Source organism: Podarcis liolepis (assembly GCF_965112155.1).
Source record: "Podarcis liolepis genome assembly, chromosome: 11".
NCBI classification, from domain to species: Eukaryota; Metazoa; Chordata; class Lepidosauria; order Squamata; family Lacertidae; genus Podarcis; species Podarcis liolepis.
The window spans coordinates 56,422,078-56,448,012 of NC_139565.1; the positions used below are offsets into that span (position 1 = coordinate 56,422,078).

Consider the following 25,935-nt stretch of genomic DNA (forward strand, 5'->3'; position numbering starts at 1 on the left):
GTGGGGCATAGGAATTCTTTCAATTCCCTCCCCCCCAAAATATATATATATATAGTCCGCCCCCCCACAAGGTCTGAGGGACAGTGGACCGGCCCCCTGCTGAAACAGTTTGCTGACCCCTGGTGTAGAGGCTAGATGGATGTAAATGTTACCCTTGGTTTCTAGGCACACCTCTCCCAAGGGGAATTGTCAGAGTTCAAGGATATGTTTCAAGCTGGCAAAAATGCTCAAGGATGGTTCAAAGCAGGGTGAGTGAGAAGTGCAGTCTGGGGAGAGGCCTGAGGAGCAGCTAAAAAGTCTGAGGTGTGTGTTGTGCACACATTTGGCCTATGGGCCTGAGGTTAGCCATCGCTGGCATAGAAGAAAAAACTGGGCCTGTTCTGACCATAACATACAAATGTCTTCCCTTCTCTGAGAGCCAGTGTGGTGTAGTGGTTAAGAGCAGTAGACTCGTAATCTGGTGAACCGGGTTCGCTTCCCTGCTCCTCCACATGCAGCTGCTGGGTGACCTTGGGCTAGTCACACTTCTCTGAAGTCTCTCAGCCCCACTCACCTCACGGAGTGTTTGTTGTGGGGGAGGAAGGGAAAGGAGAATGTTAGCAGCTTTGAGACTCCTTCAGGTAGTGATAAAGCAGGATATCAAATCCAAACTCTTGTTCTTCTTCTTCTGGGACTGTGGGGAAGGCATCGGTGATAGATGGCAGGCTTGGAATGCTGTGCTGGTATTTTTTAAAGGCCTTCTGAGGGCACAAAGCACATCCTATAATTTTGCTCCTTGCTCCTTACAACACCCCTGTGAGGCGGGCTTGTGTTATCAGTCCCATATTGCAGATTGAGACATAGAGTTTGCGCTTTCCTGAGGCTACAAAGTGCATTTGTGGCAGATGTGAGATTTGAGCCAAGGCCTTGCTGATTCATAACTCTGTTGTTTAGCCACAACCCTACCCTAACTCTGCGGCAGCCTCAATAGCTTTTATTTTATTTTTACTTGTAAGGAGAAATTGGTTTCCAGACTTGTTTCTTTGTTCTAGAGCTCAGGCTGGTCAGAAAGCAGATTAGTATCTAACGCTAGATCTCCCTGCGATTTTCAGTAGGTCAGTGAGAGTTTCTGAATCCTAATTGTTTAACTGTAGCAAAAATATGAAAACCCCTTTTCTAAATTAGATTTGCTAAAAGGAAGAAAGCTTGGGGAGTGGGTTGTTTCTGGTGAAAGGACCGTGTGCTCAGTTTAGCTACTGAAAACACGTTCCCGGACTGAGCAGTTTCCCAATAGGTACTTAGTCCCTTAATTCTGTAGCTATTAATCCACTTTCTGGAAAGCGACATGGTTTGTGAGGTGACAACGGAGAAGTCTCAAGCTGGCTGTGGCATCGTGAGATGGTAGGAAGCATCTGTCTGTTTGTCCGATAGATAACATACTGCTAGTTCTGGTAGCTGACATCAGGAACAAGGAGGGAAGTCGCAAGGAATGGGATTTATGAGCTCATCCCTAAAGACATAGTGCGCTAAGCCTGGAGTCAAACAATGGCCTAGTTCTCACTGCAGTGGTAATTCTGGGTTGTACCACTTCACACTGCAGGTGCCAGAATACACCTCTGTACAAAGCAATTCTCTGAGCTAGCTAGAATTCTTCTCCCATTTTTTTTGGGGGGGGGAGGGGGGACTGGAGACATATGGTGGAGCATTCAATCTGTGAGTTTTGACTTGTTGCCCGAAGTGGTGCAGCCCTGATACAAGTTCATCACCTTGGAGCGAACTGCCGAGCATTGGTGGTCATTATGATCAACTACCCACCCAATGCAAATTACTTATTATAACTTATTAATTGCAGCAATTGTACAATTTTGTGTGAGGTTAGATTTGGTACAGGGAGGTGTGTGTGTGTGTGTGTGTGTGTGTTCCTTTTTCAAAGTTATTTTCTAGTCCTTATGATTTTGCGAAAAAGCGGAAAAGGTTATGGGTAATGGCAAAATGCTTTTTTCACACCGAAAGAACATTTAACGGGCAAAAGCAGCTGCTAAGAGGCCATCTTGAAGATTTTGTTTTCATGCACCATGTTATTACAGGGACGTACCACCTTCAGAAGAACCTCAGAAAAGAACGAAGGGAGTCCCTTGTTTGTCAGACGGGTAGCTGGGTAGATTTTCCAGTGCTAGGGGCAAGGGGCAGACTTTCAGGCCCTGCATAATTATTTGCCTGCACCTGGGATTAACAGAAGGAAGGTGGGATTCTCTGCAGTTTGGGTGGGACTTGCACCCTTGGAAACATGCAATACATTTGTTGGTCTTCAATGTGCCTTAAGGCTCTGTGTTGTTTGGTTTCAGCAAGGTAGCAAGACCTCTCTTCTCAAAAGTGTTAGGAGCCTGAAGTTATAGTTTTAGACACACTTGCCTATGAATCAGGCTCCCCGAATAAAGCAATCAGGCGCATTCCTCCTGAGTAAGTGAGCACAGGGTTGGCTGCACATCCATTTCACCAGCAGATTCATCAAGGTGCAGTCAGCTTCTGCACACCACACATAAACCCTGCTGAGTTCCATAGGGCTTACTCAGAGGTACCAGAGAGTAAGTCCCATTGAGTTCAGCAGGTCCTACTTTTGAGTAAACCTATAGGGTTGCTGATACACGGCTGCATTCATATGCCCATGCGCGCGCGCAAATATGGGAGTAAATCCCATTGAATCTTTTGCATCTTCCTCCTGAGTAAAAGTGCCACAGGGTCCAGCTGTGCAGCCTTAACTGGGAACGGTGGAAAGGCCAACTTTAATGCCATAAGTCGTTTTTTATTCAACAGGGCAGCAAACAAGGGACTCTTTCTTTTCTGAGGTTCTTCTGAAGGTGGTACATTCCTGTAATAATATGGTGCATGAAAACAAAATCTTGAAGATGGCCTCTTAAGCAACTGCTTTTGCCTGTTAAATGTTATTTCGGTGCCAAAAAGGCACCTATATTGAGGTTCTGATCACTTGAACCTCAATTAAAGCACAAGCGATTTTAGAGGGCAGACGGTGCATCCGCTCAGCCGCTTGATGGCGCTAGTTCTCATGGCCTGCTCTCTTTTCTCTCTCTCCCACAGCTTGCTGGGGAGCCTGCCGGGGGCCCAGGACCATGGCCAGCAGCCCTTTGCCAGGCGCCACCGACCTCCTCCTGTCCGCCTCGTCCAACGCCTTCCCGTCGGACTCGCTGAGCCAGGGGCCGCCCCCTCCGCCTCCACGCGGCGGCCCTCCTCACCCGGGCGCCATGAAGCCCAACCAGGTGGGCCAGGTGATCCTCTACGGCATCCCCATCGTGTCTCTGGTGATCGACGGGCAGGAGCGGCTGTGCCTGGCGCAGATCTCCAACACGCTGCTGAAGAACTTCAGCTACAACGAGATCCACAACCGCCGCGTGGCGCTGGGCATCACGTGCGTGCAGTGCACCCCGGTGCAGCTGGAGATCCTGCGCAGGGCGGGCGCCATGCCCATCTCGTCGAGGCGCTGCGGCATGATCACCAAGAGGGAAGCCGAGCGGCTCTGCAAGTCCTTCCTGGGGGAGAACCGGCCGCCCAAGCTGCCCGACAACTTCGCCTTCGACGTGTCGCACGAGTGCGCCTGGGGCTGCCGGGGCAGCTTCATCCCCGCGCGCTACAACAGCTCCCGGGCCAAGTGCATCAAATGTAGCTACTGCAGCATGTACTTCTCGCCCAACAAGTTCATCTTCCACTCGCACCGCACCCCCGACGCCAAGTACACGCAGCCCGACGCCGCCAACTTCAACTCGTGGCGGCGCCACCTCAAGCTGACCGACAAGACCCCGCAAGACGAGCTGGTCTTCGCCTGGGAGGACGTCAAGGCCATGTTCAACGGCGGCAGTCGGAAGAGGGCCCTCCCGCAGGCCTCGCACGCCCACCATCCTGGAGGGGGCGGCGGAGGAGGAGGAGGAGGCTCCGGCCCTCACTGCCACCCTTTGGGCGCCGTCAAGGCGGCGGTGGTGGGCGTCGGAGGAGGCCTGCTCAGCCCGCACCTGCTGGGCGCGCCGCCGCCGCCGCCCCCTGACCTGCACCAGAAGCGCGGCCGCTTCGACGACGACGAGGAGCTGCAGGAAGCGGTGGCGGCGGCCGCGGCGGCTGCAGCGGCCGTTGCGCACGGCGGGGCCGGCAAAGCGCAAAGGAACTACCCGGTCATCCCGGTGCCCAGCAAGGGCTCCTCCTTCGGGGGCGTCCTGCAGAAGTTCCCCGGCTGCGGGGGCCTCTTCCCGCACCCGTACGGCTTCCCCGCGGCCGCCTTCAGCCTCTGCCACAAGAAAGAGGACTCCGAGGGGCTGGGCGTCGGGGCGCAAGGCGGACCCGCGGGACACAAAGCGGCAGGTGCCGCCCCGACGGCAGGAGCGGGCCTGTCGGGGCTCTTCTGGCCCGGGACTAGGAAGGACGCGGCGGCGGCGGCCGCAGCCTTCTACCCGCCTTTCTGCATGTTTTGGCCGCCGCGCACCCCGGCGGCGCTCCCGGGGCTGCCCACGTACTTGCAGCCGGCGCCGCAGCCGCCCACTTGCACCGCCCTGGGCGGGGAGAGCCCCAGCTTGCTGCGCCAAGCCTTCCTGGACCTCGCAGACCCCGGCAGCGAAGGGGGAGCCGCCGGGCTGGGCACGCCGCCCGCCGCTGCCGCCCCACAAGCGAGCGGCGGAGGCGGCAGCGGCAGCAGCAGGGACCCACGGGCTTTCGACGGCAGCGAGGCGGCATGTTCTCCCGCGGCTGAAGGAGGCGGCGGCGGCGGAGGGTCGCGGGGCTCGGCGCCTCACCAGCCCCACCTGCTGGACGGGCAGCCGCGGGGCAAATCCGGCGCGTCGTACCACCACTCCAGCGCCTTCCGTCCAGTGGGGGGCAAAGAGGACTCGGAAAGCCTAGCCAAGCTGCACCACCACCACCCGGCGCCGCGCTCCTCGTCCTCGCCGCCGCCCCTCTTGCTGCTGCCACCCCCCGAGCGGGAGGGAGGGGGCTGCGAACGCCCCCTCCAGGCCCCCGGCCACCGCCTGCTCTCCCCGGGGGGCACCAGCTGCAGTTACCCCAGCGAGGAGAGCAGCGAGGAGGAAGAGGAGGAGGAGGAAGAGGACGAAGAAGAAGAGCCGGAGGTGGACGTGGAGAGCCACAAACTGCCGGAGGAGGAGGAAGCGGAGGAAGAACCGGAGGAGGAAGAGGAAGACGAGCAGGAGGTGGTGGACCCCGTCGGGGGAGCCGGCCGCTACCTGCAGAGCCGCGGGCTGACGGACAAGGGCGCCTCCCGGGACAGGCCGAGCGGGGCAGCCTCTGCAGTGGCCGCCGCCCCGACGGGGCCTTACCCCGCGGCCTCCTGCCGGCCGGCTCCAGAGGAGGAGAAGTCGGGGGCGCCCCACGTCGAGCAGCTGCTGCTGCCGCCTCCCCCTCCCCCTCCTCCGGCTCTTCCTCTGCCCACCTGCCCCCCGAAAGGAGGAGGAAGCAGCGGCGGGAGCAGCCCAGCGCCCCATCCATCAGCGGAGGAGCAGGCGCCGCAGCCCCCTTACAAAGATGTAAATACCCCCCTCTAGGCTCCTTCGAGCCAATTATTTTTATTGAAATGCACCTCTAGGCTGAGTCGCTTCCAGATGCGGGGAGAGGAAGATGGATCGAGGAGGGTCTTTTCGCAGGGCCCCCGCCCCTTTAGAGCCAGGGAAACGGAACTGGCAAGAAATAGGGCGAGCCTCTCCGCATCTCCAAAGGCAGCGCCTGCCTTGCCCGTGACACTTTCAAGCGGTTGTGGGTGGCGTGTTGCTCTAGTCTGGCGCTCCCCCCGCTCTACGCCCCAGCACAGCTTTTCTGGGGGGGAGGGGGCATGGGGAAGGGGGCTCAGGAAACGGGGGCCACTATCCGGCCCTTTCCCAGCCTCGTTGATTTCAATGAGACCTTTAAACACCTCCTCAGTCTCGGCTTCTCGCCCAATATTTGCTCCAATATTTGCTCGCCCAATATCTGCTTCCAAAGAATAAGGTCTCCCTTAGATGAAACACCAGTTCCTTCGACCCTAACTGGGCTTCTTCCAAGGAGGCGAGTGCGCGTTGCCATTTTTGAGGGTCGCACACAAAAACCAACTTGGCGGGGGCGTTTTATCACAGGTTTCAGGACCCGCAAGAACTACAGGCGGACCCGATGCCTCTCCGAGCGCGACGCACAACCCGCCTCAGTCTCAAAACCCCTTGTCTGTGGACTGGATTCTCACCGCCGGCAGATGAGATGGCAAATCGGTTTCTGGGCTGTGCCATTTCAGGTTGAAGGCGTAAGGGAGTACGGGACTGAATGCTCCTGCATATAAACTAATTAAACCAATGCCTTTCACGCAGAAAGCTAGCATGTCAGGGAGGGAGCTTCTTTCTATGTGCAGGGGCATTACTATCATCATCATTTAGTCATTTTTTTAGTAGTAGTATGAAGAACCACCTGAAATGTCGCGGAGCCCAGAAACTGCTTAACTACCTCATGTATTGTCTGTGAGAATTAAGGACTTTAGTGCCAGGACACTAAGTTGGTTGAGTTCCAGCGCACGCCTTGTAACAGGAGCCACTGCAGACTCGCAGACGTTAACGGGCCTGAGTTGGTCCTATGCATTAACTTCAAGGGGTCTACTCGGAGTAGGACTAACATGGGCTACCGCTCCATGCCCTTTTACTTACAGCTCAGGACCCGCCCTCATAATAGGTTCTGCGGAGTTCTGATAGCCACACCTCAATTTTTTATTTTTATTTTTATATTTCTAGAGTTGGGGAAAGAGCAGAAAAGCACAACCAATATGACTAGGGGTCTGGAGCGAGTCCCTTAGGCGGAAAGGGAGCTTTTTGGTTCATAAAATAAGACCCAAGGGTGCGGAGGAAGCACCGAGAGAGAAGCTTTGCTCTCTCTCATAGAGAAAGGACGTGGCTCAGCGGTATGGCGTCTGCTTCGCAGGCGGGAGGTCCCTGGTTCGATCCCCCGCATCTCCTGCCAGAGCTGGGAGAGACCTCGGTCCGAAAACCTGGAGAGCTTCTCCCAGTCCGTACTTGAGCGAGATCAAACGGCCTGACTCAGTATGTCAGCGATCAAACTGATTAATTAATCTCTGGAACTCGCTGGCACAAGATGTCGCGATGGCCATTGACTTAAGATGGGAATTTTCTGCGGAATCAGGAAAAGACAAGTCTATAAATGAGTCCTAGTTGTACTGGGTACTGTATGCAACTTCCAAGTTTGGGGAAAGTCCTAACGTGTACACGGCCCTGAATAGTGACCCGTGGAAATGAAGGCCACGATCCTCTACTACACACATATCTGGGATGAAATCCCATGGAACTCAGCGGGGCTTACCTCTGAGTAGATATTATTTAGGATTGCGCTATAAATTGGTTTAGAGCGGACCTTGCCACTTTTTAGTGCAATATGCATGCGGGGCCCGAGGGTTTGTCATAATCAGGTCTTCGGTCGGCATATACACTGTACTGTACCTCTGAAGCAAATTCGCTGCAGCTTCTTTCCCTCAAAGGATTCTGGGCGCTGTAGTTCGTTAAGCGTTGCTTTGCGTTGTCACCCTGTGAGGCGTAAACTACAGCGCCCAGAATCCTTTGAGGGAAAGAAATTGCAGCGAATGTGCCTTAAAAGGTTGATACACAGAGTTGAAGGCAGTTCTTAGCTTGCTCTCCTGTTAAGGAGGACGGATCACCTCTCTGGGAATACTCTGGTTCCATGCACCCATTTCCCTGACATCAAGACCCACTGATTCCAACGGCACTTCTTCCGAGGAAGCGCCTTGAGGAACACAGACTTGGCTACACACCCAGAAGGAAAAGCCCCTGGATCAGTTCCACTTGAGGCCGCGAAGCCCAGCTTTCTGTCGCCAACAGAAACAAATCCTGCGGTAGCTCAGGTGGTTGAGCATAAAACTCTTGATCTCAGACTGAAATCCATGGGTTTGAGCCCCACATTGGGCAAAAGATTCCTGCATTGCAGGGGGTTGGACTAAATGACCTTTGCGGTCCCTTCCAACTTTACAATTGTATGATTCTATAAACGCTTCCCCGGAACAACGTCTCCTCAATTGGTTCGCTCCTGCCCGCTCAGGTAGGCTCCGTATTGAGCAACAGTGGCCCGGCTTGGATTCCTTAAACTGGACTTAAACTGGTGGTCGTCGCCTTCAACGGGGGAGGGAGCGGATCATCATAATAATTTATTATTTGTACCCCGCCCATCTGGCTGGGTCTCCCCAGCCACTCTGGGCAGCTTCCACAAAGACAAAAAATACACTAAGATGTCACACATTAAAAACTTCCCTGAACAGGGCTGCCTTCAGATGTCTTCTAAAAGTCTGGTAGTAGTTCTTCTCTTTGACATCGGACGAGAGGGTGTTCCATAGGGCGGGCGCCACTACCGAGAAGGCCCTCTGCCTGGTTCCCTGTAACCTCACTTCTCGCAATGAGGGAACCGCCAGAAGGCCCTCGGCGCTGGACCTCAGCGTCCGGGCAGAACGATGGGGGTGGAGACGCTCCTTCAGGTATACTGGGCCGAGGCCGTTTAGGGCAATTGAGGTCCATGGTGGACATGTGCGGAATTTACTTCCGAGTAAACAGGACTCACTATACAGCTGTGGACGTAAACCTCCCCTCCCCACACCCAGCCCGGACCTGTTTCAACCACAACACGGGGGGAGTTTTCCCTGCGTTGAAGTAGACGAGGCTTTACATTGCTAGAGCGCGCTGGGGACGCGCCCCCCGCTAGGATCCGCGCAACCAGAACTTAGGCACGCTGCTTACTCGAAAGTAAGCCTCAATTGAGTCCAAGGGTTCCTCGCTGAAATCCATGGGGTCTTTAATGTCCCCCCCCCCCCAGCAACCATACTTAAATGTGACCCTTTATATAAGACTTGTTTATGGATGTTATTCATCTGCTGCCCCCCCACCTCAAATAAAAAAAATCTCAGGGACCCGACAAGCATCGCCGGTCGTCATGTTTGTCTCCCCCCCCCCGCGTTTGTTTCTCCTGCTCTATTTTCCTTTCTCGCTGCAAACCGTTTACTTTCCCTTTCCTGTTAATTGCTCATCGATTGCATTAGGTTTAGCTTTTAATTCCTGTTTGTCTATTTGTTTCTCGTCGTGCTAGATCCAGAAAGGCAAGGAAGGGAACCAGGTTGCCGCGTCGGCGAAGGAAGACAACAGCTTCTCAGGCAAGACACGGAGCCGTTGGCTAATTTCTCACGCCGGGGCAGACCCGGGAGCGCCGTGGAAACGGGCAAATGCGCAATTGGGGGTTCCAGATCCGGCTTTGTCCTTAGGAATGTGGCTGCTGAACCGCAGATCCTTTCTCAGACACTGCACGTGTGTGCGTGTGCGTGTCAGGTCACACCGAACTAGATCTCGATCTTCTCGAACATTTAATCAGCCAAGTTAACACGACAATTACTAGCAACGACTAAAGAAACACTGGTCGTTAGTATTCCTAGCAAATGCTAGCAGGTTCTCAATGCCACACAACACGTTTTTCTTTCTCTATGCAAGGACGCATGCTGGCTTGTATCTACTCCCCTCTCGGGTTTGTGGGGTGGCGGTGTTCCTTCCAAAGAGCTTTGCAATATTGCAAAGAATAATAATTAATTCGGGTTTTGTTTTTTGTTTGTTTTACTTTTAGAGAAGAGCAAGGAACACAATTTTTTCATCACAGACGCCGAACATCCAGGAGGGGATTTCTGGAGAAATATTGCAGGTAAGCTCAGAGTGCAGGGGAATCAATGCACAGGTCTGCAACCGGACCGGTCCCGTGTTTACTCGGAAGTAAGCCCCGCTGTAAGGTTTCCTCCCAAGTCTGCGTGCGTAAGACTGTGTAGCTTTCAAATTCCTAATCAAATGACTGAATATTTTGTAGAAGGGTAAAAATAAACAACGGTCCCAGATAGATATAATAACTAAGGGAAAAATGCAAAGAGGTGTTAATAGCAATAAGGTTATTAATTGCTGGGCATATTTCAGCAGGAAATTTCGGGAATGGAGCAGGTTACACAATGGAGCCGGCTGGTAGGGAAGAGAAAACATAAAATGACAATAATTGAAATGTTCTCTTTGAAACCTTCCATTAAAAAGGATCACAGCTTATTGCTTTTAATATCTGTCAGAGAGACATTAAAGGTGTTTTATGAGATCCATGGCAACATTTATATTATCTCCGTGATAATGATCTCTACACAAAATGTATAATACATTGACAAAAATTACATTATACAAATTAAATGGAACCACCTTTTACTGATTGCTAAATGTCTCCAAGGGGTTTGGGGGGGCGGAGGGGGGGAGGGAAAGACGTGATTAGAAGTTTTGATACTAAGTTGTCTATTGCGAGGGAGGGTTATAAGGAAAAGGGGTTTTTGTTTCTTGGGAGAGAGAGAGAGAGAGAAAAGGGAATCTAATTTTCCATTTATGTAATGCAAACTGTCTTGGCTTTGACTATTCACGGTTAATTGACTGTCAAACGAGGTTGTTATCCCGAGGCTATGTCTGCAAATTTGCCTGTCAAATGAGACAGAGAGAGCAAGCCTTGGAGAGAGAGAGAGAGAGAGAGAGAGAGAGAGAGAGAGAGAGAGAGATGCAAGTGTAGTGGGAACTGATGGAGAAAATGGGATCTTCCAGAAACCTTATATAATAGCAGCCAGCACAGTTCTGACTATATATATATATATATATATATATATGATCCCTAAATGATCCAACATGGTTATATGCTTGTTCCACTGCAAAAAAGCAAAACAAAAGCAAACCCTACTTTCCTTCAATGGATTTCACATGATTTAAAAGCCCACTCTGAAACGGGTGCTGCAACGAGGGGGGGAAAACAATGGCCTTTTAAATAAAGTGAATAAGAGATGATAAAAAGGGAAATTGATATTAAGAGTGGGGCAAGGGATAATCTAGCTTGATTATTTCCAGGGTATTATGAAATGGCCCACCAGGGAGCCCGATACCAGCAGGAACACATTCCGGAGTAAGTTATTAAGAAAGCTTTGTACGATTCTTGGCTTCCTGCGCTGGAGAAAATTTAGATAAACTGAGATGTGTAGATACATAAAAGTAGTCCCACATCCCTGCATTGTGCATGTGTGTGTGTGTGTGTGAGAGAGAGAGAGAGAGAAAGAGAGAGGACTCCTGCATATATACATGCAAATGAATACCTCTCTCCCAATTTCTGGCTCCAAAGTACTACAAAGACTGTTTTCTAGAGAAGCATCTGTGTTGAGTCTGTTGCAGCGAAAACAACAAAGAATCTTGTACTACCTTGAAGCACTAATAAAACATAAGCCTTCAAGAGCCATAGTTCAACTCCATCAACTATTCTTAGCCCACAACAGCTAGGTGAACCCTCCAGAATCAATGGCAGTATATCTTACAATACCAGATATTAGGGACATGCAGTGGGAGGGGGTGCTGATGCCTTCCATGGGCCGATCATGGGCCTTCCGGAAGCCGCTTGCTGGCCACTGAGCTAAGCAGACCCCATATCTGATCAGCAGGACTTAAGTTTAGTGTCAGGGTAGCCAACATGGTGCTATCCAACTGCTGTTGGACTTCAGCTCCCATTAGCCCCAGCCAGCCTGGCCAATAGTCAATGGTATGGGAGTTGGACCAACAACATCCACAGGGCAACACGCTGGCTGTCACCATGGACTTAGTGATTTCAGTGAGATTGAAGCCTTATTGGAGTTCACCGATTGGGTCTGCGTTGCTCCGGGACAGGAGGAAGGAAGTCAAAATGACACCGAGGTTGGTTCAAAGAAAGAGTTTATTCTGCTCTCTGGATAGCAGAAGGCACTTGCGTGAACAAGTCTACAGCAAGTCCAAAGAAATGACAGGTTTCATCCAGTTTATATATCCTCCAGGCACCCTCTCACTCCTCCCCTAGGAGCCCAACCACGTTGGCGTACGTACACAGGTTGACATCACATATGTTCCTGCTCTCGTACTCTCAACCATAAAAGGATCTTCCTTCCTGTACTTCTGACCATAAAAGGATATTCCTGTTTCTACTCCTATCTTGGAGCAAGAGGTCACTACTTCCGAGAACATGCTCTGGCGTTAGTCCCAGACTTGGGTCTCTGCGTCATTTGTGGTCAGGACATAAGATATGTCTGTGTCTGTTCTACTGGTAAAGTCAAGGCCAGTCTTGCCGTCAAACTGATAAGGGAGAGAGCTGTGTTCTTGTTTTGCATTTGCTCAACGGCTAAAGTTTATGCATTTTAGCTAAGGAGAAATGGGGATTTTGGTGCAGTTTAAAAACTGCCTGCACAGTCAGTTTTGGGGTTTGGGAAACCCATTCCTTCAAGATAGTCAGTTTTATTCATTATTTGTCTCATCCTGGCCCACCTCCCCTCTGTCTGTTGGATGGATCTAGATGAGTAAAGGTAAAGGGACCCCTGACCATTAGGTCCAGTTGTGACCGACTCTGGGGTTGCGGCACTCATCTCGCTTTATTGGCCAAGGGAGCTGGCACACAGATTCCAGGTCATGTGGCCAGCATGACTAAGCCGCTTCTAGAGAACCAGAGCAGCACACGGAAACGCTGTTTACCTTCCCACTGGAGCAGTACCTATTGCTTTCGAACTGCTAGGTTGGCAGGAGCAGGGACCGAGCAACAGGAGCTCACCCCGTCACGGGGATTCGAACCGCTGACCTTCTGATCGGCAAGTCCTAGGCTCTGTGGTTTAACCCACAGCGCCACCCCTATCCCCCCATCTAGATGAGTAGGAGAGGATATTTTATATATGAATGATCCCTCGTATTCTCACTTGTGTGAGAATGCAAATAATTATTTCAGCAGAGTAATATCACCATCCGTGCACAGCTTATCTCTAGAAGCTATTTGGGACAAGGTTACATAACCTTCTAGAACAATTACAATATCCAAGGACTTGGATTATTTTCTCCCTTTTAATGTTTCCCTCTTAACAAATAAACCACTCTCAGGCTACTTAAGTAAACAAGAATATACAAGGTTTACTCAGATTAGAAGTCTTGCCAGGATTCAACAGTTACAGTGATGAAAATCAGGCAGGCAATAATCCTTAAATGTTACAAAAGTCCATTTTCCATTTCAAAAGGGAGTGTGCTCCCTGGAGGACAGCTCACAGACAACTTACTCCATTGCAGGTAAGAAGAAGAAGAGTGTGTGCAGTGACAGGAAGAAAAAGATTAAGTTTGTATTGTTCCCCCTCCCATCACACAAGTTTAGAGGATATGCCATCACAGAACCCCATGTTTGTGACTATCTAGCAATCATGCATCTAGCAATTCATGATGGACAAAAGAAAATACTTATTTACACAGGGCATAGCTAAAGTGTGGGATCTGCTCCCACAAGAGGCAGGAATGTCCACCAACTTGGGTGGCCGTAAAAGAGGATTGGGCAAACTCATGGAGGGATTAGCTATGAAAGATAATGTTGTGGCTCCACTGTTGGGTGCTGTGTGCTTCTGACCTGTTCCTGGAAACTGCAGGAGGGGAGAGTTCCGTTGTCTTTCCAAGAACGGACGTGGCATGAGTAAAAATGGAGACTTTTCAATTAAAATAATAATAATAATGAAGGCAGAATCACCTCCCACATTAGCCTCTGGGACTATTTGTCCCTTCCCTCGTGTGCCTAGTTGTCAAATTGATTGCCAATAGGAAAGGGGATGTGTTTTCTGTTTTTCCACCCAAAATGGTAACGTCTGCCATTGCACCTATCATAGATGATAGATGATAGATAGATAGATAGATAGATAGATAGATAGATAGATAGATAGTATGGCACATTCCATCCCCCGAAAGGGGCAACAAGGCCTTCAATTTGCCCCCTATTCTGGCAAAAAATAAAACAGAGGTTTCGTTTGCTTGCTTGTTTTTGAAACAGTGATCTTTAAAGGTTCCCTGCAAAAACCACCAAGGTGGATCTGCCTCAGATCTGGCAGGCTTAATTCACTTTGGATCTGGCGGGCCTCTTTTGCCTGTGGGCTTCCTTGACTTATGTGCTAGCATGGATTATGCCATTCTACTAATGGGATGCATTAGGGAAGCAGTCTACTAATGCGTCCCATCAGCGCAAGGTTTTCTACTTGTGCAATAGGGCTTTGCCCCTCTCCCCCTCCTGTATGCGCTCCAGAACATGAGGGGAACCCCCCAGAATAGATCTAGGGGCTGTGCGAGGAAAGAGAGGGAGAACGTTCTTGCTGTGCAATCGGAAATCCTCGCACAGATGGAAGGGTTGCCTTAGCATTATGATGGATTCCACCAATTCTGCAGAAGTATGTACTGAGAAAGGGACGCGGGTGGCACTGTGGGTTAAACCACAGAGCCTAGGACTTACCGATCAGAAGGACAGCGGTTCGAATCCCCACGACGGGGTGAGCTCCCGTTGCTCAGTCCGTGCTCCTGCCAACCTAGCAGTTCAAAAGCATGAAGTGCAAGTAGATAAATAGGTACCGCTCCGGTGGGCAGGCGTTTCCGTGCACTGCTCTGGTTCACCAGAAGCGGCTTAGTCATGCTGGCCACATGACCTGGAAGCTGTAAGCCAGCTCCCTCGCCCAATAAAACGAGATGAGTGCCGCAACCCCAGAGTCGGCCACGACTGGACCTAATGGTCAGGGGTCCCTTTACCTTTTTATGTACTGAGAATGAGCAGGTGTTCTTGGTTAATTGTGAGTGGGGAGGAAAAAGAGAGACCTAGAGCATCAGATAAAGACCACTGCTCATCCTGCTACTCTAAGTTTCATTCCTAACACTAGAAAGCAAAAAGGTCGCCAAGTGACCAGAAGGGGGGTGGAAATACCTGCTCTTATGCCCTTAACAGCAGTTTTGGCTGCATAAACCAGCAAGCTGTTGCTTTTCACAGATGGTTATCCTTCCTTGCTGTGTGTCAAGCTGCTGCTGGGATACGCAGCAGGAGACATAAAGTGAAGCTGCCAAGTCGAGGTAGACGGAGAAGGTTTTTCCAGGTTGTGGCAGGCCTTGTCATGCACAGGGGCGACTGAAGCTTCGTATGTTATTCCTTAGCCAGTTATTAGAGAACACATGTAATTTCACAGGAACAGCATAGGGCGGTCAGATTAATAGTGATGCCAGATATTTCTGCACCTTTGGTTGCTGCACCCTAAGGAACTATAAAAGGTGCAATAGTGCCTGGTTAGAACAGCAGACAAGACCATTGCAATTTATATTCCTGACTCATTAATACTACAATTCTAGACATGCTTACTCAGAAAGTAGGTCTCTTCGAGTGTGTTTTAGTCCCAGTCCTGGTTAAGTGGAAAGAAGACTGTAGCAAGAGGCCTAGCTTTCAATGCAATGGCCAATCTGTCGGAAAGCTCCTAATAAGAATAAGGAACTTCCCTGCACACAAACAACTAGTGTGCCAGGGAGAAATGCTTTAACTCAGGCACCCCCAAACTCGGCCCTCCAGATGTTTTGGGACTACAATTCCCATCATCCCTGACCACTGGTCCTGTTAGCTAGGGATGATGGGAGTTGTAGTCCCAAAACATCTGGAGGGCCGAGTTGAGGGGTGCCTGCTTTAACTTACCCTTCTCCTTGACATCCTAGGGTTGCTGTTTTTTTACATGCGGGGATTTATATGCTGTCCAGCACCAGCCTGCAAGGATCAAGCAACGTATATTCTGGGTCAAGGACACATAAGAGTAGTGTGTTACGGAAAAGCAGCAATGCGAGAGCGAGCTGCAGGTGGCTGGAAAGCAAAACAGGATGTTGATGTTTGGGACTGTACCATGGGAACAAAGGGGCAGTCTATTCACTGTACTGAGCACCGGATGTTAGCTCAGAGTGTCATCCGACCTGTACTGGAAGTACAGGGGCGGAGTTTATCTCTCTGCTGTTTAGAGTCTGAACTGTGCAGACGCATTTCTCTGTACTGCTGCAAGGACAGAAATAAAGCGATGTAAATAGATTTCTGTCTGACTCTTTCCCCTCCCTGGGGAGGCAGGGAGGAGGGGAGAGTGGTGTGTTCTTCTCACGCTTGAGGAGGATCACCGATAGTGACCTAGCCTGTATCCTGCCGGGAGTTGCAGACGGGGAGGTCAACAAGGATCTTAAGCCGAGTGCCTGGAGAGTGGCCAGTTTCCATCTGATAAGGCTTAAGAATCCGACATAGTGATGTTTTGCAGGACCAAGGACAGCTCCCTATAAGAGCTTTTAGGGGCAAACACTGAGCTCAGATGGTTGAGCAAGGCAGCTGCACTGTAGATTCTGGTTCCCTTCTTGAGAAGTTTGAGTCCACAACCTCAGGGCAAAGTCAGGTGTCCTCTTTGTCAGGGTGATCTTGGCCTTGGCCTGGGTTAGATCCTGGCAATCCTGTGGCAGATACCTTCTAATCCATATTTAGAATTGTAGAGTCACGAGGGTCATCTAATGCAACTCCCTGCATCATAGGAATCTTTTGCCCGACACGGGGCTTGAACCCAGGACCCTGTGATTAAGAGTCTCATACGCTACCAGCTGAGCTATTTGAATACCGTATTTTTCCATGTATAACACGCTCCCATGTATAAGATGCCCCCTTTTTAAAGCCTCCAATTGATGGTCCCCTCTCTGGCAGAAAACGCCATGCACCCGCCCAGTTGCCCAGCAACAGCCAATCAACAACACAGCTTGCCACAGCCACCATTAAAACAACCAATAGCCACTGACAATCTCCAGCTCACGCCAGCAACCAAACCCAAGTCCCACCCCCCAAGGCACTACTTATGTATAAGACGACCCACAATTTTCCACATTATATTTTAAGAAAAAAAGCTTGTCTTATACACGGAAAAGTACGGTATATTTGTTTTTTGTAAATAGATAAATATTTGTTGATATGGAGAGGGGTGGTTAGGGGGGTGAATGACGGGGTGAACAACGGGGTGAAGTAGTAAGTTATGTTTTCTCTGGGTTTATGATCTTTCCAAAGAGAGAAAAGTTTTTATTTTGCAATCTATACTTGTAATCCAGACATTGCGCATGAATGGGGGGGGGGGGTTTGAATAACTTTCTTGTACTTGGACCTTGCCCCCCCCCCCAGTGCTGCTTATGTCTATAGAGGCCCCACACCAACTCAAAATTGCACCTGGGGTCTGCAAGGCACTTTTTGCCATGGGCAAGATGGTCTCGATTTGCAAGCAACATGACAACCTGTAAAACGTCCCCCTCTTGCAAGGTTTATTAAATCACTCCCCCTCCCCGCGGAAAGAAACCCTGCACTTTACATCAACGTGATATCTTCCATTGCAAGGCTAGAAACTTGTGGAGAGTAACAGAAGCACCAAATCACACATCTCTTCTCCGTAATGATATGAGCAGAGGTCCAGTTCGTAAGCTCAGTCTCCTGGAAGGAGTCTCCAGCCTGTGCTGGGCCCGTGGGTAACCCTTGAAACGCGGTCCAGGACCGGGCCAGAATCTGGAGGTTCTGCTAGGAGTCAGTCCGACAGGGCCAAGGCAGGAAACCAGGCAAGGACAGGTACAGGATCTCAGGCAGGATGTAGCATACAGCAATGTTGCTCCTGCAACCTGGGGCGGGGTCCGTCAGCCTTTTATCTTTGTCAGGGTAACAGCCGGTCCTGATCCCCCAGTGACTCACCTCTCTGTTTCGCCAGAAGGCGAGCACTCCTCCTGCTAGTACTCAGATCTCTCCTTCTCTCAGACCTTAGTCTCTGCAGCCCAGGAGACGTCGGTGGGTTACTAGACCCAGGGGCCGCCTCAGCCTCCCCTGACCCAACCGGTAGCGGAGCAGCTGTAAGTGATGGCCCAGCTGAAGGCAACGAGGTAATCCTCGCATCTGGAGCCAGGGCAGGATCAGGCCCCTGACTCAGCGCAGCTGGTGTTTGTTGCAGGGGAAACTGCAGACTGGGACTCTTCAGGATCAGGTCCCAGACTTGGTTCAGATGATGCCTGAGGTAAAGGATCCGGTGCAGAGTGAGACTTCTCTGGTTCCGAGTCTGAGCCCAAGTCCCAGGCCATCACACAGCCAATGTGAACTGTGCCAGGCCCAATAGACTGATGCTCTGCTTCTTCTTGAAGGCACCTTCATATACACTTCCATGGTCTCAAGATTTCTGAAACAAGCCCTGACCCAAAGTACAACCCAATAAAGCCATCCTAAGCATGGCCACTCACCAGCTCCATAGAGGTCCATGGGTAGAGGCATACTTTAGAACAGGCATCCCCAATCTTGGCCCTCCAGATGCTTTGGGACTACAACTCCCATCACCCCTAGCTAACAGCACCAGTGGTCAGGGATGATGGGAGTTGTAGTCCCAAAATATCTGGAGGGCCAAGTTTGGGGGTGCCTGCTTTAGAACCTGGAGTTCCAGGCTCCCTATAAATGGAGTTGTTTGATCATGAACATAAGTCAAGGGATGGGGTGGGGTTGCCAGTAATTTCCTTCACCTCTCAGCCAAAAAATAATATACAAGGACCAGCTAAATCCTACTGCTTTTTATAAGCGTCCCTTTTTCTCCTGCAGTATTGAGCTTTTATTTGTATTTGTATTTTGATTTTTTTAAAAAAATTGCACCGGACAGTGACCTTGTGTTCCTCACACAACATCCTGGAATGAAGTTTAGCAACCATGTTTCTGAGCATAATGGAAATGCTGGCACCACGCTGGATACATCTGGTTTTACAATTGCATTACTACAATAAATATCGAGAAGAGATCACAAATGTCACTATTGAATATGCATCATACGCAATAATAGGATTTCAGCAAAGGGCAGATTTAAGTGTACATTGATCAGTGGAAACTAGGAATAAACCATTCCCTGTAAATATATAGAAAAATCAACAAATCTAAAGTTCATGTTTTAATAATATCTCATCATCTAATATTCTCGGATGACATTGGCTCATTTATATATTGTCCTTTCTCCAAAGAGCTCAGAAAGGTGTGTATGGAATCTTCCTATTTTATCCACCCAGCAGCCTAATAATAATGATAATAATTTTATTATTTATATGCCATCTATAGACTGGTTAGGTTGAGAGTTGTTGTCTAGCTTCATGGCTAAGCAAGGATTTGAACCCAGGAATTCTCAGCCTACATAAAGCACTCTGATTTCTTCCGACTGCCTTTAATCTCGTACAGAGTTACTTAATACACAGCTAATTTAAGTCTGCATGTTTCAATGAGTTTACTTCATGTTTAACTGTGGCCTGCGGCTCTTCCTGCTTTTGATGAAATGCTTTGCATTTTCCATTTTATCGAGTGAATATCTTGTCAGCAAGCAGGATCTAGCTGCCCCCAAAACCCTTGCGGGACATTTTGACGGATGGGAGGGGGTCACATACCTGGCAATCACCTGACCTCGTTGTGACATCAGGTGAACGGTTCTCCTTTACCTGCATGGATTGAAATCAAACCATGCAGGTAAGGGCTCAGGGCTTTGCTGGTACCGTTCAGCGGCTGATTGGTGGTGTCTGCAAACCCCTGTTTCTTTGTGAACACAGCACTGGTGTCTGCAGGCGTAAACCCCACTTTTAGAAGGGATCTGCATCTTTATCTGCTCAAAAGCGCGTGATATATATGAAATCAAGTGCACAACAGGTGGACATGTCTTTGGGGAAATGGCATTGCGCAGTTTAAGACACCGACTGGACTGAATTAAACCTGAATTAAGCTGGTGGTTGCTCATCACTGATCTATACTGTAGGTCATTTGTTGTGATTTTATTTATTTATTTAGACAATTTATCTATTATGATTGTCTCTATATGGTGTACAAGTGACTCAACAATATAATAAAGATAACAATTTATTAACGCTGTAATATCGGAATGCCTGCTGAAATTAGCATCTTTGCTACTAACAGTATATGGGGTATGTACTAAACATATTAGATACACTAGTGTGTACTAAATATATTAGATATACCACTATCTGTATGTATATACACCATCCTGTAAGGTGGGGTTTATACATTTGTTTGACAATTATTGTACACCAACAATTTTGAGTATGAATAGTGTATACGGTTTATAGAGCTGCCTTGTATTGACAGATGTTGTCCATGTGCTGCTTCCCAGATGTTGTTGGACTGCAATTCCCAGCATCCCTGACCACTGGCTGGGATGCTAGCTGGGGCTGATGGGTGTTGGAGTCCAACAGTAGTCAACAGGCATCACATGGGCTATCCCTGGTTCAGACAATACTCAGCCTGTCATCTGCCTCTTATAAGTCCCTGATGTAGTCCCTACTCTCTCTCGATGCCTCTGAGTTGGCCTTTACCAGGGATAAAGTCTTTAGTGCAACAGACCCTGTCCTGCGGAACTCCTTGCCAATCACAGTTGGGTGGGAGTTATCCCTGTTTCTTTTAGATGTCTTTTAAAAAAACAGTAGCACTCAAGACAGGCCTTTGGAATTTGAAATGTCTGGAGCAACCAGCGTTTATTGGCAAGACGCTGAGAGTTTTTAACCAATGTTATTACTCTGTATTTTTCCATTGTATGCTTCCTTGCTGTATTTCCTATGAAAGTGTGGTTTGTAAATATATTAGTTAGTTAAATATAAAACTGCTGTTATAGTTTATAATTATTGTGTGATGTTTAATTCTGACTATCGGTCGAATAAAGGAAATTGATTGATTGAAATATAAAACTGCATTTAAAATTGGGAGGCGAGGCTTTATCAACTTCAAGCGCTGATATTCTTTTCTGCACACCTTCAGAAAAAGGAGGGTGAACAGACACTTCTTTAAAAAAAAAAGTGGCATTTCTTCACTTTGAGATTTAATATATGTATGTCTTTTCTCAAGCCAGATCTCTGGCTAAATTCGAATGAACAAAGGCTGGAGGGTCTAGGCATTCGCTGGTGCCATAAAACCCTTTTTTGTAATATCTCCCCCCACCCACAGCCATTTGATGAGGATTCAAAATGAACCTCTGCGTCTGATAAGAAGCAGCATACATGTAAATCAATAACTTTATATTCCTCTCTTCATTAGGCGAACCCATACAGGAAACCAATTCACCTCATTCTCTGAAAAAGGATGTCGAAAACATGGGAAAAGGTAAAAGAGAGAGAAATTATATATAGATAAATAGCTCTCGATCTATCGTCGCCATGTGGCCCTTTGTTTTAGCAGCAATACAAAGACAATTGAGGGGATTTTTCTTTTCTTGTCTTTTTTTTATTCTCCGCCATATTTTAAGCTTGACAAGTAACATATGAATAATATATGGACCTTTTGTGTGGCTATAATTGAGATTAATGCATATGTATCAATCAATACATGACACTGTACTATAATACCTTAAAATAATATATTGCATTGATTTATATTCATGGATTTCTGCACAAAATCTATCCTGGGCCTAAGCAAGACTTTCCACCATGGACACCCTTAAATTGCCACCACCAACACAGACAAGTCTTTGTAATAATGGATTGCGTGGATAAGCAGACTCTCAAGATTTATTTCAGCTGATTAGTAGAAAAATATCTCCTTTCCTCTTGGTCTAGAAGAACTTCAGAAGGTCTTGTTTGAGCAGATAGACTTGCGGCGGAGGCTGGAACAGGAATTCCAAGTCCTGAAAGGAACCGCCTCTTTCCCTGTATTCAGTAAGAAAAACATTTCTATTATTAATTTTTCTTACTTTATCTCTGTATGTTTAAGTGTATGTGAATAACGCTCAAGAGCATCAGTTGGTACCAGAGGAGGGTGCTACTTTAGGGGCAAATAGGACCATTGCTGTCAACTTACAGATTTGAAAATAAGGGACCAGCAGCCTTGAAAATAAGGGATCAGCAGCCAAAATAAGGGATCAACAATTACTTTGATGAAATACATATTTTATTGCGTGCAAATGGCTTTAGATACCTATTAGGTCCATAAATTACCATATAGCATATATTCAACACAAAAAAACAGCAACAATTTGTTGTTGGCAAAGGACAGCTGGACATAGAAAGGGCCCCATTACCTTCAGTAGCTTATTTAAGGGACATCATCAATAAGGGACAGCAGCGGGACATGGTGCTGGGATAAGGGATTGTCCCGCCAAATAAGGGACGCTTGACAGCTATGAATAGGACACTGCCCCACCAAGCTCATTCTGCCCTCAAACAGCCTCCTACCTGCCTGGTGTCTTGCCGAATGCAAGGTGGTTTTTTAAAAAAAGAGATTCAGAGGCAATACAAAACCCAAGTGAGTGAGAAGATTTAAGATTTTATTCTAAACGGAAAGCAATATATATACATCACCAAGCAAGCACTTCAAGCTGCCACTTGGAAACCCTCAAGAAGTGGCGAAGTGACTCCCCCAAGTAGTCTCAGGTTGCACAGACCCACGGCCATCAGTCCATCCACCAGCTTCTCAGAACTCGGCCCAAAGTCATCTGATTTATAGGTAGCTAACCTGTTGGCCTGCATGACTTGCCTGACTGGCTAGTGCTGCTAGCTACATACAGATTATTAATTAGCTGCCTCTCCCAATGCCTCACTTTCTTCAAACAATGTCCAACATCAAAAGAAGGTACCCAGTAATATCACTTCCTTCCCTTCCAACAGATTAGGGCAGGCTTCCTCAAACTCGGCCCTCCAGATGTTTTCAGACTACAGTTCCCATCATCCCTGACCACTGGTCCTGCTAGCTAGGGATCATGGGAGTTGTAGGCCATAAACGTTGAGGGCCGAGTTTGAGGAAGCCTGGATTAGAGCAGCGGTTCTCAACCTGTGGGTCCCCAGATGTTGTTGGACTACAACTCCCATCATCCCTGAGCTCTGGCCTTGCTAGCTAGGAGTGATGGGAGCTGTAGTTCAACAACATTTGAGGACCCACAGGTTGAGAAAGGCTGGATTAGAGTATTAAAGGCTGTTCTTCAGCCATCAAAGAGTTTAGAGAGGGGGAAACAAACAGGAGCGGGAATGATAACCATGTTAGAGCACTAGCTCCTCGAAATACAATTATCTTCCGTATCAATTGCCCATATACCTGGCTTCTTATCTACAGCCAGTCCAGGGGTGGCGATGGTGGTCTCCTTCCTCCTCCTCAGTCTCAGTGTTGCCTCAGTATTATGGACTGGTTGGACGCAGAGGAATGGTGGGAGGAACCAGGTGAGGAACCACCAAAGCAAGAAGGCTTAGAGCACAGGAATTGGTGGTGGGACAACAATGAGTGGTCAGAGAGAGAGAGAGAGAGGGAGAAGACTAGGAAGAAGAGGGGTTAGAAGCTGAAGAGCTAGCACGGCTTAAGTGAGCAGGGAGAGTCTGTGGCAGAGAGAAGCCCAGAATCAGAGGGAGAAGCTGAAGCAGGAGAGGAGGGAAGCCAAGATGGGTCAGGCTTGTGAAGAGGCATGGGTGCCTCCTCCTCTTGCTGTGACAAGCTCCCCTCCCCTCTGGTCTCCCAGAACCAGAAGAGGCATGAAAAAAAGCAGAGGAGAGGTTGGCTTCTTGCAGGCACAGTCTCCGATTGCTTGGGGAAAGTCTTGGAGAGGATGGACTCAAGTGGCTGTGGGGAGGTGGGGACCTTCAGCCTCAGCAACTGATCCATGGGGACAAGACCTGCTGGGGTTGAGCTGCTGTGCTCATGCCACCAGGTCTGTACAGATCACGTTCTTGCTAATAAAGAGTTAACTCTAGCTTGAACTGTGTGATTTACTGCCGGCTGATCCCTGACACCCTTGTAGTACTCGCCTGGGAAGAGGATGGGGACAAAACTGGAATTGGCCAGCTCCACCTGTGATTAGTAGGGGACGCGGGAGCGCTGTGGGTTAAATCACAGAGCCTAGGACTTGCTGATCAGAAGGTCGGCGGTTCGAATCCCCGCAATGGGGTGAGCTCCCGTTGCTCGGTCCCAGCTCCTGCCAACCTAGCAGTTCGAAAGCACGTCAAAGTGCAAGTAGATAAATAGGTACCGCTCTGGCGGGAAGGTAAACAGCGTTTCCGTACGCTGCAATGGTTCTCCAGAAGCGGCTTAGTCATGCTGGCCACATGACCCAGAAGCTGTACGCCGGCTCCCTCGGCCAATAAAGCGAGATGAGCGCCGCAACCCCAGAGTCGGTCACGACTGGACCTAATGGTCAGGGGTCCCTTTACCTTTTGTTGTTGTTGTTTAGTCGTGTCTGACTCTTCGTGACCCCATGGACCAGATCATGCCAAGCACTTCTGTCTTCCACTGCCTCCCACAGTTTGATCAAAACCTTTACCTTTACCTCTGATTAACTCTGGCTCCACCTACTGTCTGCCTCCCAGCCTTCTCCCCTATCTGTTCCCAGTGGGCACCAGTCACCACCACAGCGGGTACAAAAAATGTTACAGGTTGGGGACTTCACCCCAGCTGAGCCAGGAACCTGCTAGCTGAGCTGAAAGTTCACTGCATCCTAAACTGCTCATCCCAGTGAATCTTGCCATAGGATCGCCGCCTTAATTTATACCATACCTTTCTAGTACAAAAAGTACCTAAAAAACCAGAAGGACATAGTTCAAAAGAGAACGTGCAATTTAGAAAAGCAGCAATGTCAAGTGAACAAAACTGAGAACAGTTTAAGAAATGACAACAACAAACTGCTGCGGTTCAAAGAGCTTGGGGAACAAGGCTGGTTTCCAAAGTGCTGTCCAAAGTACATTGTCTTACCTGCCAGGTAACGTTATCACGGCAGCTTGGCATTCAGCCATCTGCATTCCCCTATGTTTCCTTTTGGTACCACAGTAAAATTTAAGACTTGCCTCCCCTTCATGTAACTAAAGCCCACAATGAAACCACACAAAACACAATCTGAATGAAAATGGATAGTCATGCGCTGCTGACCAAGGAAGTGGCGGCGATGGCGTTCGCCAGCTTGAAGAATGTGTGGTCTTGCTGCACCACAAAGCAGTGGTCAATTTTGCTCCAGATTAAAATAGAACGTAAATACCAGGCTATAAACAACTATGGAGAACTAAGGAGTGGGAACATTCAATGCCTGCTTTATAGTTTTGCAGCCTGGTCCTAAGAGTATTGACTCGGGTGCAAGTCACATAATTGGTTGGGACCTACTCCCAGATTAGGATTAAGTGTGGATAAATTTGCATGTATTTACAGCCAGATGCTATATGCATTTACTTGGACAGAGATCCTGCTGCAATTATAAATTCTGTACACATTTACTTGGAAGTAAACCCTATAGAACTTCATGAGGCTTTGTTCCAGACAGATTGTGTTCCCGGTCCATCTTACTCAGGTTATTGTGCAGAGAATTGTGAGTGAAGACGAGCAAAACATTTTAAGTGCAGCTGAAGTTATTTAATAAAGGCGGTGTTGTCGCCGTGATATCACAGTGATATTTCCATGCCCTGGAGTGATGAGCTCTGAATTTTCTGTGAGCTTCCAGCATATTAGGGAAAAGCCATGTGTGGTGGTAGGTCTATTGGCTAGCACCTGTAACATCACTCTGCAGATCGTTCCTACTCGTGCAATCCATCAGAATAAGAAACCTTTAATGTTGTGTTTCTATTCTACTGGTTTGGGTTTTTTAAATTATTATTTTTAAAAATCCTCTTGCCCTGTAATGATTCTTAATGAAGCTTCCTTCTTTTGCCCCCATGTAGATAATTTTCAAGACCAGATGAAGCGGGAGTTGGCCTACAGAGAAGAAATGGTTCAACAGTTACAAATTGTAAGAGAGTGTTCCCTGCTAAAAAAATGTTGAGCTCTATGTGCTATTGTGGTTTCTTTTCTCTTCTCTTCTCTTCTCTTCTCTTCTCTTCTCTTCTCTTCTCTTCTCTTCTCTCACTTCAGTTTTTGAAATCATCATTTTATTCGTATGCCGCCTTTCCATAGTTGAAGCTATGCTCAAGACGGCTCACAACATGACAAGATTTACATAATTACAAACATAGCAGAAGTCATAAATAATAAATAAACACATCAAAAAGTACACAACCAAATGGAAACAAGTTGCACGTAAACCATAAGATCTAAAACTAAAGTTAAAACAATAATATCAATAAC

General features: G+C 48.5%; 1 protein-coding gene across 2 annotated transcripts in view; it reads left to right on the forward strand.

Annotated features, from left to right (window-relative positions):
* Window positions 1-3,239: 3,239 nt before the first annotated feature.
* The window catches only part of SKOR2 (SKI family transcriptional corepressor 2), a gene marked incomplete at its 5' end in the record, with an annotated part of 33,239 nt that continues 10,543 nt past the window's right edge, over window positions 3,240-25,935 (forward strand). For both annotated transcript variants that reach the window (XM_083465820.1, XM_083465819.1), the window contains 6 exons: window positions 3,240-5,516; window positions 9,106-9,169; window positions 9,631-9,705; window positions 20,950-21,015; window positions 21,468-21,566; window positions 25,533-25,600. In XM_083465820.1, the coding sequence (XP_083321946.1) occupies window positions 3,240-5,516; window positions 9,106-9,169; window positions 9,631-9,705; window positions 20,950-21,015; window positions 21,468-21,566; window positions 25,533-25,600 (2,649 nt within the window). The remainder of the gene's footprint in view (window positions 5,517-9,105; window positions 9,170-9,630; window positions 9,706-20,949; window positions 21,016-21,467; window positions 21,567-25,532; window positions 25,601-25,935) is intronic.